A 17,653-nucleotide genomic window follows, 5' to 3' on the forward strand; every position below is an offset into this window, starting at 1 on the left:
CCTCACTTTTTCAAAAAACCGAAGAACATACTTTTAAACTCATCAGATGAGGCCAGCATTACTCTGATACCAAAGCCAGCAAAAGATACTGCAAGAAAAGAAAACTACAGCCTTCTATTTCTGGTGAAAACTGATACAAAAATCCTAACAAAATATTAGCAAACCAAATTCAACAGCACCCTAAAAGGTTTATGTAACATGATCAAGTGAGGTTTATTCCTGGAATGCAAGGATGGTTTAAGATTTGAAAGTTAATCAATATAATACACCACATTAACAGAATGAAGAACAGAAGAACAGAATGAAGAAAAATTCAAGTGATGTGGAAACAGCATTTGAGGGGCACCTGGGTGGCTCAGTCATTAGAGCACCCAACTCTTGATTTTGGCTCAGGTCATGATCTCATGGTTTCGTGAGTTTGAGCCCTGCATCAAGGTTTCAGTGCAGAGTCTGCTTAAGATTCTCTCCCTCTCTCTGCTCCCCCCTCCCCCCGCCATTCACACTCTCTGTCTCTCTCAGGATACATAGATAAACTTAAAAAAAAACACTCAGCAACAAAGTAGGAATATAAAGAAACTACCTCCATAGTAAAGACTGTATATGAAAAGCCCACAGCAAACATCCATACTCAATGGTGAAAAATGGAAATTTCCTCTAAGATCAGTAACAAAGTAAGGATGTTCCCTCTTACCACTTCTATTTCATACAGCACTGGAAGTCCGATCCAGAGCAATTAGGCAAGAAAAAGAAATAAAAGACATCCAAATTGGAAAGGAGAAAGTAAAATTATCTCTGCTTGTAGATGATATAATCTTATATGTAGAAAATACTAAAGACTACACACACACACACACACACACACACACACACTATTAGAATAAGTATATATAGCAAAGTTACAGGACAGAAGATCAACATATTAAAATCAGTTAATTTCTTTGCACTAACAATGAACAATCTAAAAAAAAATCCCATTTAAAATAGCATAAAAAATAACAAAAATGCTTAGAAATTAATACAACCAATAAGTCAAAAGACCTGACAATTAACATTATAAAATACTGTGAAAGGAATTAAAGAAGATAGAAATAAAAAGAAAGACATCCCCTGCTTGTGGATTGGAAGACATAATATTGTGAAGATGTCCATACTACCCAGAATAATCTAAAGATTCAATGTAACTCCTATCAAAATCCCAATGGCATTTTTTTTTTTGCAAAAATTAAGAAAAATCTTAAAATTCATATGGAATCTCAAGGAACCCTGAATAGCCTAAATAATCTTGAGAAAGAAAGAAAAGTTGGCAGTCTCACACTTCCTGATTTCAAAACATATTTCAAAGTTACAGTAAATAATACATCTTTGTAGTGGAATTAAGACAAATATATAGAGCAATGGAACAAAACACAGAGCCCAGAAATAAACCTTACAGTGCATATGGTCAAGACCACACGTGAACAAAGGATGGGCTCTTCAACAAATGATGCTGGGAAAACTGGAAAGCCACATGCATTCGGCCCTTACTTTGCACCAAATACGAAAGTTAACTCAAAAAAGACTAAAGACCTAAATGTAAAATCTAAAACTATAAAACTCCTAGAAGAAAAAACAAGTTTCATGACACTGGATTTGGCAACGATTTCTTGGATATGATACCAAAAGGACAAGCACAAAAGCTGACAAATGGGACAATATCAAAATTAAAAGCTTCCTTGCATCAAAGGAAACAAAGTGAAAAGACAACCTATAGAATGGGAGAGAAAATTTTCAAATCACATATCTGGTAAGTGGTTAATATCCAGAATATATAAAGAACTACAACTAAACAACAACAAAAAGTAAATAATCTGATTTTAAAAATGCAAAGAGGGGTGCCTGGATGGCTCAGCCAGTTAACTGCCTAACTCTGGATTTTGGCTCAGGTCATGATCTCGTGGTTCATGAGTTCAAGCCTCACATCAGGCTCTGTCTGCACCGACAGTGTGGAGCCTGCTTGAGATTCTCTCTCTCTCCTCTCTCTCTGCTCCTCCTCACTCCCCCCTCCTCTCAAAATAAATAAATAAATAAAGAAAATAGGCAAAGAATTTCAGCATTCTTCCAAAGATGATATACAAATGGTCGAAAAGAATACGAAAAGATGCTCAACATCACTCATTGCATCATTAATGCAAATAAAAACTACAATGAACTATCACTTCATGCTCATTAGGAGGGCTGCTATCAGAAAAGCAGAAATAATAAATACAGATGAGAATGTGGAGAAACTGGAACCCTTGCACACTGTTGGCAGGAATGTAAAATGGTGCAGCCGCTATGGGACACATTATGGACATTCCTCAAAAAATTAAAAATAAAATTATCATGAGGGAAAATAAATAAAATGTTATAATCATATGATCCACCAGTCCTACTTCTGGATATATATCTAAAATAACTGGAAGCATAATCTCAAAGAGATATTTGTATACCTATGTTCACTGCAGCATTGTTTACAATAGCCAATAAGTGCAAGCAACCCAAATGTCCCTTAGTAGATGAATGCATAAACAAAGTATGATATATACATATATTATAATATTATTTAGCCTTAAAAAAGAAGGAAATCCCAGGATGCCTGGGTGGCTCAGGCAGTTAAAGTATCTGACTTCGGCTCAGGTCATGATCTCGCCATTCCCAAGTTTGAGCCCCGTGTCAGGCTCTGTGCTGACAGCTCAGAGCCTGGAGCTTGCTTTGGATTCTGTGTCTCTCTCTCTCTCTCTCTCTCTCTCTGTCTCTCCCCCGCTCACACTCTGTCTCTCTCTCTCTCTCAAAAATAAAATAAACATTAAAAAAAAAAAAAAAAGGAAATCCTGTCACTTGCTACAACGTGAATGAACCTTGAGGACATTATGTTAACTGAAGTAAACCAGTCACAAAAAAGATAAACGCTGTAAGATTCTACTTATACTAGGTATCTAAAGTAGTCAAACTCATAGATACAGTGTAGAATATTGGTTTTCAGGGGCTAGGAAGGGGAAAAAATGGGGAGTTATTGTTCAATGGGTGTAGTGTTTAGTTTTGCAAGATAAAAAAAAATTCTACAGACCTGTTACACAACAACGTGAATATAGTTAGTACTACTGATCTACACTTAAAATTAGTTAAGATGATGGGGCGCCTGGCTGGCTCAGTCAGTTAAGCATCTGACTCTTGATCTTGGCTCAGGTCATGATCTCTCGGTTCACGGGATCGAGCCCTGCATCAGGCTCTGTATTGACAGCACGGAGCCAGCTTGGGATTCCCTCTGTCTCTCCACCTCACTCTGCCCCTCCCCAACTCATGCTCACTCTCTCTCTCTCTCAAAATAAATACACATTTTAAAAATAGTGAAGATTATAATTTTTATGTGTATTTTCTAAAATTAAAAATTTTACATAATCAAATATAAATATTAAATGATTACAGTAAATTTGATTTTATTAAAATGTCAAATCTGATGATGGCAAAAATATCATTCAAAACAAGTGAAAGACTTGGAAAAGAAACAATACGTATAATTACAAATGACAGGTATCTAGAATATCTAAAGAACTGCAGCAAACCAATAATATCAGAAAAAAAACTTCAATACTGTGATAAACACAGAAAGCTAAATGAATCTCAGTAGGATAATGGGTAAGTAAACTGGATAATTCACATCCAAGAATATTATACAGAGGGTAAACTGAATGAAATAGATTCATACTGATCAACTTGGATACATTTCAAAAATAAGTCAAATAAAACAATTTGCATATGGTATGTCATTTATGTCCATTTTAGGAACATGAGCTAATAGTGTATATAGTTTCTGGATATACACATCTGAAGTAGGGGCACTAAAACAGGATTAAATTCAATCCACCATCTGCCTTTTGCCTGCACTTGTTAAGCAAAATGTGGTTGGAGTAAAACACAGAATCAGGTTGACCAATTTCAATTTATTTTTTAAAAAATTTTTTTTTCAACGTTTTTTTATTTATTTTTGGGACAGAGAGAGACAGAGCATGAACGGGGGAGGGGCAGAGAGAGAGGGAGACACAGAATCGGAAACAGGCTCCAGGCTCCGAGCCGTCAGCCCAGAGCCCGACGTGGGGCTCGAACTCACGGAGCGCGAGATCGTGACCTGGCTGAAGTCGGCCGCCCAACCGACTGCACCACCCAGGCGCCCCGACCAATTTCACTTTAAATTCACGACTGTGAACCTCGAGCAGGCCTTTAACGCTGCCCAGCAAACGCACTCATTTCCTAATCCATTCATTCTCCCACGGACATGACTGCTTATTTTGTATCTTCTCCTCTCTCCTCAAACTCCAGTGTCTCCTTCTTTTCCCTCCTCACTTTCAGTGAGAACACAGAGGCAATCAGAAAAGACCCTCTATGAGCTCCCACTACCACGTCTTGACAGCCACCTGCTTCTGTGCCCAGGAACTCACCCTTCTCTGTTCCTAAGGATGAACTGAGTAAGCCACTAGCTAAGAACTACATCCCCATTTGTGCACTGAGTTTATCCCTCCCAAGGTCCAGCATCTCCCCCCCATCTCTTATTATTATATCGACCCCCACTTCCTTTACAGGAATGTGTCAACCAGCCTATGACGTCTGTCATTTCTCCCGCCTTATAATAAAGAGACCTCTTTTGACCCCGCTTCATCCTCTGCTGCTCTCTCCACACGATTTCACTATTCCTTTTTACAGAAAACCCCAAGGTTGCCTTTATTGGTAGAGGACAATATGTCTATTCCCATTCTCTCTCTCTTGAGGTTTAAATTGAGCCAATGATCAATCTCCTGTCCTCACCTTACTTGAGTAAACAACAGTATTTGACATAGTTGATCTTGTTCGTCCTTGAAACATTTCTTCACGTGGTTTCTAAGATAACACACTCGCCTGTTTTCTTCCCAACTTTCCAGTTTCCTTTGCTGGTGCCTCTTCCTCTCTTTACTCTCCATGTTGGAGTAGCCAGGGCTCAGAGTTTAGTCCCTTTTTCTTTTCTATCTGTACTTACCCTGCTGATATTCTCCTCAATTTTCATGATTTTAAATATACTGGCAAATTCCAAATCTGTATCTCTAGATGGGACTTCTCCCCCACACTCCAGACTCCTATGTCCTATTGCCTCCTGGACATCTCTGTAAGTCTAATAGTCATCTCAAAACTCAAGCTGCTCAAATGAACTCCTCCACTTACCCCAAATCTTCTTTCCATCTGAAGTCCACTAGCTGATGGCGACCTCATCCTTCCAGACTCTGTAACGAAAAAACTTAGGGCTCCCCTGATTCCTCTTGCTCTCTCACACCCCACACCCAACCCATCAAGAACTTTCATCATCTCTAATGTCAAAATATATCTAAACTCTGACTACTTATTACAACCTACTCTGCTAGCCCATGGTCTAAACTAGCCATTACCATCTCTTGCTGGGATTAATGCAAAAGCTTACTAACTGGTCTCCATGTCTCTAGACTTGTCCCACTATTAGAATAGCATGCTTGGCAAATCGAATTACTCTTCTAAAATAAGTCAGATCCTTTCCCTCCCCTACTCGAATCTCTCCAATGGCCCCCACTTCACTAAAAGAAGCCGTAGTCCTTACAACAGTCTTCGATGCCCTACATGACCTGTACAATCCTCCCTCTGTATGACTGCCTGCACACCCCGACTTTCTGCTACTCTAACCGTCAGTCATTTTATACACTTACACTGCACTCCTCTCTGTTCCGCAAACAGCCCAGACATATTCCCACCTGGGATCTTTCACGCTGGCTGATCCCTCTACCTAGAAATGTCTTTCCTAAGATACGGACATGGCTCACACTCTCACTCTCTTTGTGTCTCTACTCAACTGTCACTTTCTCAGCAAGGCCATTCCTGATTACCTGATTTAAAAGTGCAACCTTTCTCACCCTGATACCCCCATCCCTCTTTCCTAGTGTACTTGTCTCCTTGTAACTCACCACTATCTACCATATTCCATACATGTTTTTACTCATTTTCCTGTTACTGGCTGCCCCCCTGTCTAGAGGAAAGATTTCTGTCCATTTTGTTCATTGCTAGATTTCAACACTAGACAGAACTCTGCCTGGATCACAGTAGACATTCAACTGATATTTGCTGAGTGGAAAAAAATACAAAATGTTTATAAGTGCATATGTAAATAGTGGGTGCACAGATTCTGTTGTATCACTTTTTTATATTTTTATTAGTTAAATATTGCACAATGTAAAAAATTAAAAAAGATATTTAAAAGATATAAACATTTATTCATCCCATTTATTCAGGGTTGATTAGTATTCCAGAATATTTTTTGCTAAATTCCCCTTAAGGGCTTGAAAATCCCTGACACTCAACATGGTTTTAAATAATTTTCCTTTTATTATGGTCTATTTTCAGATTAATGCATCCTATGTTAATATAGAATAATGTGACTGCTAAATGTAATTTTCACGTAAATAGAAATTATATATATTTACCCTGATTTGAACAATGGAACACATGATAGAAGTTTCTGTGAAAAGAATCTCCACTCAAAAGTTGTCCCTGCTTGTTCTGTGATGCCATTTACATTAAACCTGCCCACTGAACTTACACATTGAACCTGCCTTATTTTCATTTTTTAAATAAAAAAAAATATTTTTTAGAGAGAGAGAGAGAGCGAGTGAGCTGGGGAGAGAGAAAAAATCTTAAGCAGGCTCCACGCTCAGCCCAGAGCTAGACACGGAGCTCTATTCCACAATCCTGGGATCATGACCTGAGCCAAAATTAACAGTTGGACCCTTAACCGACTGAGCCACCCAAGTGCCCCAAACCTGCTGTAAAACAAATAGTATAACGATAAGTCTTAGCAGAGCCAATAATTTTTTAAAATTTTTTAATATTTATTTTTGAGAGAGAGACAGAGCGTGAGCAGGAGGAGGGATGGCGCAGAGAGAGAGGGAGGCACAGAATCGGAAGCAGCAGAGCCAATAATTTCTACTGTAAGAAAAGTTATAAAGGAATCTGTGCGGCAGACATCTGAGGGCAAAGCCCTATCCGTCTCCCTTCCCCTGACAAATACCTGACAGAAAAACATTGCAAAAACAATGGCTGAAACTAACGTGCTAGCATCTGTAAATTGCATAATACTGTTTGAGTAGAAGAAAAACTGGGGCAACAGAAAAATGCTCTGACTGGTTTCTAGGCCTCCTGTTTTCCCAACGCTTCCATCTCAGTGTTGACCCTAAAATAACTAAAATTATCCTAAAGTCACTCATCTTGGCAAGTGACTGACAAGACTTGCTTACAGAGACTTACTTAATACGTTCTTCAGGAGCACATGCCAATGCAAAGAATCGTGAACATATGTCACTACAAATTAGGCAGGAGGGGGACAGAAGTAACTAGAAAGCTGCCTTAGAGAGGAGGGTTATCTGATTCCTAATGCAAACATGCTCTTTATGGGTCCTGAACCTCCCCAGGCATCTTGTGATATATATGTCACAATAGCAGAATGCTGCAAATGATATTATTAACCAGGCGTTCATTAAAGATGTACTTTAAAACTTTCTTACAAATCAGAAAAGGGAGAATAATTAAGATTCTCATCTGTCTATTTTAATTTTGCTCACAGTAATCTAAACTTTGAACAGTATGTCCTACAAGTAGAAACTGATATTTATTTACTGCTTCACACATTAGAACATACTTTCATAAGCACCAACTCATTTTGTCCATATTATGATCCTATCAATTAGATATGACAGCTATTATTTTACAGATGAAGAAACTAAGACTGAGAGGGGTTAATGACTAAGTGGCTTGCCCAGAGTCACACAGCCACAAAGTGGAGAACTGAAAAAGATCCTCTTACTTTAATACATGTTCCATCCAGTATATAAGCCTTTATATGTTCAAAAAATTAATTAATGAGTAACATCATTTTATAAGCGAAGGTACATTTTTCTATTTTCTGTAAAGAGAAAATAGTGATTAATCCATAGGCCTGTCCCTTTAAAGTATATTATAGTTTGGCAGTATGTTATAGTTTAGCTACTTCTATTTTAAATGTTGGGGTCATTATTTTTCTGCTACTTTTATTTAGCTACCTGTAGGTTCATGTTAATAACCTGTTGTGATATTTGTAAATGTTCAATGTGAAATTATGAAAACATAGAATGCATGCACTATTTAAGTATAGGGTAACTAGGGGCGCTTAGGTGGCTCAGTCTGTTAAGTGTCTAACTTTGGCTGAGGTCATGATCTCACGGTTTGTGGGTTTAAGCCCTATGTCGGGCTCTGTGCTAAAAGATCAGAGCCTGGAGAATGCTTCAGATTCTGTGTCCCTACTCTCTCTCTACCCCTCCCCCACTTGTGCTCTGTCTCTCTCTCTCTCTCTCTCTCTCAAAAATAAATAAACATCAAAAAAATTTTAAGTATAGGGTAACTAATAATACATTAATGTATCATTTTGACATTGTTTACGAAGAGGTAAAAACAAACCCCTTTTAAAAATAATGTTTAAAAATTTTTTTTTAATGTTTATTTTTGAGAGAGAAAGACAGACAGAGTGCTAGCAGGGGAGGAGCAAAGAGAGACAGAGACACAGAATCTGAAGCAGGTTCCAGGCTTTGAGCTATCAGCACAGAACCCAATGTGGAGCTTGAACCCACAAGTGGTGAGATCATGACCTGAGCTGAAGTCGGGCACTCAACCGACTGAGCCACCTAGGCGCCCCCCTAAACAAATGTTTTTGAAATCTTCAATGTTAGAATCATATATCCGATACCTAGCAAATGTCTGACTTACATTAGGAACTCAACAAATGTTTACTGAATTGTACTCTCAAGAAATCCTCTGAAGGACATAGGCTAGCATACAGGTATTTAGAAATGTCTTCTTTTATTCTTAGAGTCTCAAGGGATTTATCAAATTCCATGATTGGGAAAAGAACATATCAAAAGTATCAAACTTGTAAAGTATTCATTATCATATAAAAGACTTTAAAGATTTCTAAAATAAATCAATTTTATCCTGTTTACAATCTAGTTTAGCAAACTGTAATCTAGAAATAATTAATCATATGAATATTTGACAAATACCTCTCAATAGAGGCTCATCAGGGCAAAGATTTTGTTATGTTCCCCACTATATTTCCAGGGTCTAGTACAATACCTGACATACTGTACTCAATATTTGCTCAATTGTTAAATTAACGAATACACAGAGACATGAATATTACGTCATGAACAGAAACTTTAAAGATTTTAAAAGTACACATTTTTTATACTAAGTAAACTCCTAAAAATTAAAAAAGAAGTACATTTCCCAGACCAAATGAGGGCAGAATTTATAACGCAAAATTGCAACATGCTGAAGGAGAAGCAGATTTGGGTGGGGGGAAGACAAGCTCGGTTTTGGAAATGTTGAGCTTGAGGAGCTACAAAAGTGTCAAGTGGAAATACGGTAGAAGCATGTTAGGGTCTGGAGCCCAAAGGAGAGGTCAGAGTTGCCATACATATTTAAGAATCACCAGCCTAAAGGGAGAGAGTAAGGCATAGAGAGAGAAGAGCACTTAGTATTTAACTGTGAGGAACACTTGGGTAGAAGAGGAAAAGCCTGCAAAAGATAGTGAGAGAGATAAGGAAAGCCAGGGGACCGTGGTGTCACAGGAGCCAAAGTAAGAGGCAATTTCTAGTTCAACATTACTAGGTAGTCAAGTTAAGAAGAGGACTAAAAAGTATCTAAAACTGAGGTCAATAGTGACCTTGACAAGAAGACTTATAGTCAGTTGGTAGGTGCGCAAGCCAAACCAGGGTAGACTAAGGAGTGAGTGAGATGTGGGTAAGTAAAGAGTGTGTAGACAAATACTGACAGAGGAGAACAAGAACACAAGAGATGGCAGGGAATATGTAATTTTGAGATTCTTTTTATCTACTAGTCAGTCTGTCCATCCGTCCATCCATCCATCCATCCATCCATCCATCCATCCATCCACTCTCCATCTTTAAAAGTTTAAGACAGGAGAGACTAAGCATGCTTAAATGGTAACAAAAGGGTCCAAGAAGAAGAGGTAAAAAAGGAGAGAGGTTAGTTAGAGCTAGAGCCATACAATCTTTCCCTAGGCACTGGAAACCTAGGAGGAGACTCCTTAAACTAGAGTTTAAACTAAAAACCAAGGAGGTAGAATAGGGATAAACAAAAAAGAAACTCACTCCAAGAAAGATACTTCAATATAAGTGATTCAGCGTGACATGTGAAACCAAAAAGGAATGCTAGCTAATCAAAACAGAAATTGTTTGGTGGAAATATTTTTAAGGTGGAAGGAGTCTAGGCAGGGAAATTGGCTGAATAAGTGGTGGGTGGAATTAGGGAAGCAAAGGACCACGAGATCCCGTTGTAGGGGTCTCAGAGAAGGGTAGTTCCCATGCCAGCCATGAGAGCTAAACCTGAAGTCTAGTGTGATGGTATGTCCCCTACAGAAAGAGGAAGAATGAGCTGGTAGTCTGAGGGGAAGAGATGAAACTAGAAAGCTTAATTATACAGACACTATCACGTAACTATAATTAAACACAGCTAGGTTGTATTCAGTGAAAAATAAGAAAATTTGTACAGTATTTCTCCACTTCAGATAGAATCCCAGTATTTCATTTTTGCACCTAAACAACTACGTGCTCAAAACTTATGGCAGCCAATGAGAGCCTCCCTTGTGGAGGGGCGGCTGACAGGACTCGCAGGACACACAAATCTCTCTTGTGAGGAGGGACCTGGCTGGTTCAGTCACACAGTCTTTCTGATTAATTTGTATCTCTGTATTAAAACTCAACAACTCTGATCCATTTTTGACTTTTGTTTATTTTGTTTTAGTTTCTGACATTTTGCCGTTGCCCAGGGCCAAAGTCTGCCAAACATTCAGCCACATGTACCTGTAAATACAGGAGTCACTAAGTGATTCTTTTCATTGGTGTCTTACCAGAACCTAGCCCAATGTCTCCATGGAGAAGGCCCTCAACAAATACTTTGATAGAGGGAAGGAGCAAATGTGTGAATGGTCCCATGGAGAGAGGAGATGATGGTCACCAAATCTCCCTGCGAAGGGGTCCTTTACAAACCAAGGGCCCTTTGGCTGTCCGTTGAAGCCCACAGACCACTTCTCAGAATAGTGTTTTTAAATGCACAGTATGACAGAGGAAACTAATCATATTGCAATACAGACAAAAGAAACGAATTACGGTGAAATATACTGAAATCAAAATAGAAAGAGAAGTTGTGACATCATCACAAATATGGTTCCGGGGCACGCGCTGGGCCCGTCAAGTCCCAGACATCTCTGTAGAAAGATCTGGCCGGGCTACTTCACTAGCAACACCACCAACTGATAGCATCTGGAGGTTTTGTTTTCAGTTTCTCAGAGAGGAATTCTCCAAACTCCTGTCTGGGAAGACGTGTTCTCAGGACAAAGTAGCAGAAAGAGGCCGTGGGAGCTCCATGGTTCGCTGTGTCATTTTTCACCCCACCCAGTAGTTTCCTTGTTGTGGCCTCACCTTCAGCCCCTCGTCCCTGAATCCAGTCTTTCTACTTAACCCTTTCAGTCTTCCTGGAAGGTAAGGGAAGCATGGCTGCCTGGGTGAATAGGGGAGACAGAGACCCGGAGGCTACCTGTTTCTTGTATAGACTTCCAAACAACCCTCCTATGTCCCATGGCACCTGTGTTCCTACTCTGAGGGAGTCCTGAACCTTTCTGGGGGCCAGAAGTGCAAATTAGTTTGCCTTGGGGCTTCTCACGTTGCTAGCTTAGGATTCAACTGTGATCAGGGATGCTTAAATTGGCTACAAGTAGTATTCCTGCTGACCGTCTTCCAAAATTTGGTTACTATATTCTTTCATCTTTTCTGAGTACATACCTATTTTACTCCTTTACTTTTGTTTATGGGGTTTAATGAGGAAGCAACAGTAAATGTATTTAATCTGTCACATTTTACTGACATTGCCACTAACAGGTTTACAAAGGAGAAAAAGTCTTAAAAATCAAACTTTGAAGTAAATTCCTCAAAAATTCATCTATTTTATAACAATGATTGTCCCATCAAAGATAATCAATAATTATAACCATAACTTCATGAAGGCATCTTATTCACCACTGTATTATCCAGTACCTAGCATAGTAGAGGTGGTCAATACTTAATAAGCGAACTGAATGAATACAGATATGATAAAAAGTTGAGATCTTTAGTTTTTATGATTTCAGCACTTATCAAATTCACTTAGGACTACATGGGCAATACTCCAAAAGGCAAATGTTCAGAAACAGATACGCCTAATTTGGAATTCAAGACCAATGTGTTTTACAACCACAAAGTTCTTCACTACAAAAATTCCACTGTGATTCTGTATTCTAACTAATAATTTCTTAGATAAAAATGAATTGGCATTCAAATTCATCTAGTTACCTTGCATAACCAGTAGTGTAAAAATATAATTTTTATCACAGCTGCTACATGAGGAGTATTTAACTAGAACTAGATGTACAGTTTTAAATGTCATTAAATGCACCTGTAATAATAAAGACGTTCTACTGAAAGTGCAAGGTCCTCCATATTCAAAATCTGCACGTTAGCTATCAAATTTTAGTTTAGCTATCACAAATTACTTCAATAATTTTAGATTGTTGAAGAAGTAGGTCTAGTAGATCCTTGCCATTTTTGTCAACTGAATTCGAAGGGCCATCACGACATGTCCTACTTTGTAAATATAATGTAAACTGTATGTCCTTTGTTTTGTAATGGTCCACCGGTTATCACCTAAGCCATAATTCTCCTAAAGGGCCCAAAGGATTATTCAAAATTTTCAGTCATATTTTATAGGGAAAGTTAAATGCATAGTTTTGATTTGTTTTAGACTGGGGAATTCTGATATATTCATTAAATGTTTACTGCAATTCTAGCAAGATGGTTCCATGTTCCATAGTAATTTAAGCTAAAACTCTTTATAGTCATTCAGGTCAAGATGTTCCTCTAGGCAAACCTGCCCAAAAAATCCATAATCCATATGGTACTATCCTGATAAATGCTTCTTCTACAGCTCATTTTTTATCATTGTGTACATTCCATTGTTACTAACTTCAAATTAAAATATAATACTCACTTCTTCAGCCACAAACTCCTTACTCAGACCAAAATCTGTCAGCACCACGTGGCCATTAGAATCAAGTAGAATGTTCTCAAGCTTAATGTCACGGTATATAATCCCCAACTGTAAAAACAAACAAATATGCATTTTAAAATAACAGTTTCCAAAAAATAAGTTAGGAAAGTCTTTGTCTACCTTAAAAACAAACCAAAAAAAGGATTCTCCTGCTCAGGATACACTAATGGCCCTTAGTGACTGGCCATGGCAAATGTGAATTCCTCTATCTCAGGGCTCATCTGCTAGGCTCGCTGGACCTCTCCTACCTCCTAACTCTTCCTTCTTTGTGTAACGAAGGTCCATCTTTGTTGGACCAGCTTCTGTGGGGTCTTTCTGTTGACTATTGCTTCCTCCTATCTTCTTAATTATCTAATCCTCACTGACATGATCTTCTTCAGGTATTTTTAGCCAATTCGTGTCCATCACTTGCTAATGGATTCGGAGGCTTTCCTGACTAACCAGATTCCACACTGGTCATGTCTTTCTTTTTCTTCTTACAGCACCTACATATATATTGTACTTATCTAAAAATAACTGATATTTTCTAGGTGTTTCCTCGTTGTCTTGATATAACCATACTCTAACTCTGTTCTTCACATTTATCTAGTATCTTGCAAAGCATCAAATAGATAATTAATAAAGTCTTGTTGAATAATAGGCTTCTAAATAAGCAACATAAGTCAATTAGATAACATTTATATATCCCTCCATTTTGTTTTGCATGTATTACAGTAAAACACTTCAGCTATTTCTTCAGCTAAATAAATCTACACAAGTCATATAAGTTCTTGATATATGTGCATTGCACATTTCATGTTATGTCAGCCTAAATTAAATGTTTTTAAACTTAGAAACCCTGCTTTCTACAACATTAAGTATATGAAAAAGCAGATTCGTACTAATTGCTTAAAATTGAAACAAAAAATTACAGAAGGAAACATGCTAGGCAATTTTCCTCCTGGAACTTCAGTGTTCTACACGTAAGAGAGGATAATATCTGCAGTCCGAGCAGACATTTGACTCAAAGCTTCATGAACATCTAACAGCCAGTGTGACTTTTTTTTCTTTGAAACAAACTCTTTGAAAACAATTTTAGAAATAAATTATTTACTATCTGCTTCACCTCATCACTTCCAAGGAAACTCTCATTTTTGTCTCTTCTCAGGAAACTCAATGTTAGCAGCTGTGTCAAGGTGAATATTCCTGGCTTCCTGTTGTATCTCTTTGTATTTATCTTTTTAGGGTAATAAGATTAAGAGAAACTTAGCTGAGATCTGATTTGCTACATTACTTTCACTCTACATCAATTACACGTATATCCAGTATTCATCAGGTTTTCTACTTCTGATTACCCTGTTTTAATAATAACAGGTGTTCATGGATTTTTTTTCTTTAATAAACAGAATTAACAGAATTAAAGATTTCACACAAATTAAAAACTGAATTTAGTAGCTTACCCATTGGAGCTTTGTATTTGTTTTGCTTGTTTCTACTCTGGTTATTTATGGTGATTTTTACCATCGTTTTTATATTATAAAAACTTATACCTAACCATAAAACTCCAAGATCCTTTCAACCCATTCCTGGGGCCCAATTTGGTTCATATATGAAGATGTCCTAAGTGCTTTATATCCCACGGATACTCAACCAGCAAAAGCTGGCCACTCCACGACAACTCCACCCAAAGGAATGTCTGTCAGCTCCCTTCCTGCTCCTCTGTCCCTTTGGTCCACGCACTGCAGCCCCACCCCCCATGCCCACCAGGGCCTTTTCTCTTTCCCTCCTGTTCTTATACATTTTCATCCACTCTCCGTAAGACTGCTGCTCTGACCACCCCACCCCCCCCGCCCCATCCAGTCCTGGCTCTGTTCTGCTCTAGATGTCCCCTTTCCTTCATCCCCTCCTTCTGTGCTTGTGTCTTCTCACCATCTTTTCTCACAGCCTCTCCCGTCCATTGCCTCCATCTTGCAATTCCAGTCTCCTTGCCACTTTAAAATTTTCCTCCCTCTTCCCTGCCTTTTCCTTCATCTCTCTCCACTCCTGTCCATGCTCCATAAACACCACTTTAATCCCTGTTCATGTCTAATCCAGTGCAGGATCTGAATTCACGACAAAGAATAGTAGCTCTACAATGCACCTGTCTCATCCTAATGTAGCGACTCAAGTCGTGATGGCCTCATGATCTCACACACTTTGATGAAAATTACTCAAATACTTTCTATTTCTGAGGAAATACACACACGCTTGGTCTACACAGCTAACTGCTCCTATAATAATCCATCCTCATTAAGTTAAAAAAAATTTAGTCAAAATTTCTTCGATCAAGATTAACAGTATCTGAAATAATATATATATTTTTAAAGTTCGAATGGATTTTATGGAGTTCAAACAGCAGCACAGGCATGAATTCCACTTAAAGTTTTTAGCAACTGAGTTCGCGCTACATGGAGACAATGGAAGAGAAGGGACAGAGAGGGAACAAGAGGGGGGCCCCAGGGGCAAAACAAAGGCAAAGGCAAAGGCAGACCAGAGTGGGACAGCGGGGTAGCTGGGTAGTGTGGCAGGCGCTTCTTTCCAAAAACTCGTATTCTCCAACTTAATCAGGAAATATACCCTGCAAACAAACAGGCAGAGTCTGCAACGGAGTAAGTCACAACTAAGCAAAGATAGATTATGACTTGTGGTTTTATTTCAAAGGTTATTTTAAGAATGAAAAGCTTTTTTCTAATGGTACTTTGTAGTAAGCATTAGGATTTTTCATAAACAAGAACTAAAGAACTGCTCACATTCTACCTTTTTAATCCGTATCGCAGGAACTACCAAGAAAAAAAGATGATTTTTGAAAAAGGGAACTACAGAATTGAGAATATTGGCAACGGTGTGTAAGTGTGCTTTCACAATCTCCACGAAGACAATGACGTTTAAAACAGTAGCTCTTTAGCTCCAGCATTACCTCAGTTAAAATAGATTTTTTTTTTTCAAGAAAAGAACTCTCAAAGACTGAGCATCTTACCTTGTGGAGATGTTCGAGGGCAAGCACAATCTCTCCAACATAGATCCGCACCTCGTGCTCTGTGAAACGCTCTCTTTGAGAAAGATGAGTAAAAAGTTCTCCACCATTTATATAATCTAAAAATGAAATATATTTTTTTCTTTCTTTGACTTGTATTCATAAACTTAAGGAAGTATTCCCTTTTAAACATTTTGGATTAACCACAAGGCACTGACTTTAATATATTATTTTTGTAGAATTCTTTGTCTATAGTATATAGTTTCATCTAGAACATATTACTAAATACACATAGTAATACATTTCATAAGATAACGACTACCCTAAGCCACAATCAAACGAATGTGCATGGAGTATTGCCATTAAAACTATTACATGACATCTGTATATATTTAAATACATTTTTCCAAATGCAGTGTATCAAAACCTCTGCCATCACCACATAATACTTAGCTTGCTGTGGAGTACCAAAACGTCAACCATTGCAACAACTAAGATAAAAAAAGGAACAGAACAAAACAGAACACAAACAAAAATCTCAGCTTTTCCTTTGTAATAGCTGCCAGTCACTATCTGAGCAGATTCCCTATTTTCTAGAATTTTCTATGTACCCTTTCAAAAACGTGTTTCAGGTAGCAGGTGGCCTTCTTATTGCTCTATGCAGCCCATAAGTAAAAGTGGCACAAGGTGGCTGAGTCAAACACCTGACACTGAAAGATTCCCATTTCCCTCTGAATTTGCCCCCATTTAGCCCAAGAATAATGAAATTAGAGACAAAAAAGGCTACAGTGAGAAATACATGAGAGCTGAATAATAATAATAATAATAATAATAATAATAATAATATAACATAATAATATATTATAATGTGATTAATAATATAATTACTAATTATAAATATAATTATTATAATATAGACAGTATAAATATAACTATATTTAATAATTACCATTATTATTTGTAAAAATTATTTGTTTGTAATTAGCTCTAATAAGACATTTATTGATAATCTGATAGTAGCTTCATCAGAAACTAACCACTGCTACCTGACCACACAACATCTACGTGTGAGAAACAACATATACCTAGAAAATAGTCACAGATGTAATTTAAAGCTTTCCTCCTAAATATTTGAGAAGCATGCATCCCAAGTATATTCATTTATCAAGTTCAGCAGAATTTGAAAAAGGAACAAAGCAAAATCTTCACGAACTTGCAAATTTTTGTTTCATCTTGCCTGGTTAGCTTTAAATTCCAAAAAAGCAGATGCAACAGAATGAAAGAACTCTAATGGTTGTTTTGCAGTGTGTTTTACAAAGCGCATGCCAATAAAAAGCATTGCCCTTCTAAGGCTTCTGCATTTTGCTCAGAGGTTTTAATTATATCTTAACACAAAGCTAATTATTAAAAAGGTGTAAAGGAACACAGCATTCCTGCCAACTAACAATGAATTTTTTCTACCTT

The 17,653-nt window shown here is 37.8% G+C and overlaps 1 protein-coding gene across 13 annotated transcripts in view; it reads right to left on the reverse strand.

The window, feature by feature from the left end:
* RPS6KA5 (ribosomal protein S6 kinase A5) overlaps nt 1–17,653 on the reverse strand; it is a 185,259-nt gene that overhangs the window by 67,067 nt on the left and 100,539 nt on the right. For 11 of the 13 annotated variants that reach the window (XR_009264722.1, XR_009264721.1, XM_058740021.1 and 8 more), the window contains 2 exons: nt 16,193–16,308; nt 13,138–13,245 (listed from right to left, as the gene is read on the reverse strand). The exons of 1 other annotated variant lie outside the window; for it this stretch is intronic. Coding sequence is in view for 9 of the 12 variants with exons in the window: in XM_058740021.1 (XP_058596004.1) it covers nt 13,138–13,245; nt 16,193–16,308 (224 nt within the window). In the remaining 3 variants the exon portion in view is untranslated. Of the gene's footprint in view, nt 1–13,137; nt 13,246–16,192; nt 16,309–17,653 lie in introns of those variants that run through there. One more of the 13 variants, XM_058740024.1, reaches the window with a different exon arrangement.

The sequence above is a fragment of the Neofelis nebulosa genome, chromosome 7 (genome assembly GCF_028018385.1).
Source record: "Neofelis nebulosa isolate mNeoNeb1 chromosome 7, mNeoNeb1.pri, whole genome shotgun sequence".
NCBI lineage: Eukaryota > Metazoa > Chordata > Mammalia > Carnivora > Felidae > Neofelis > Neofelis nebulosa.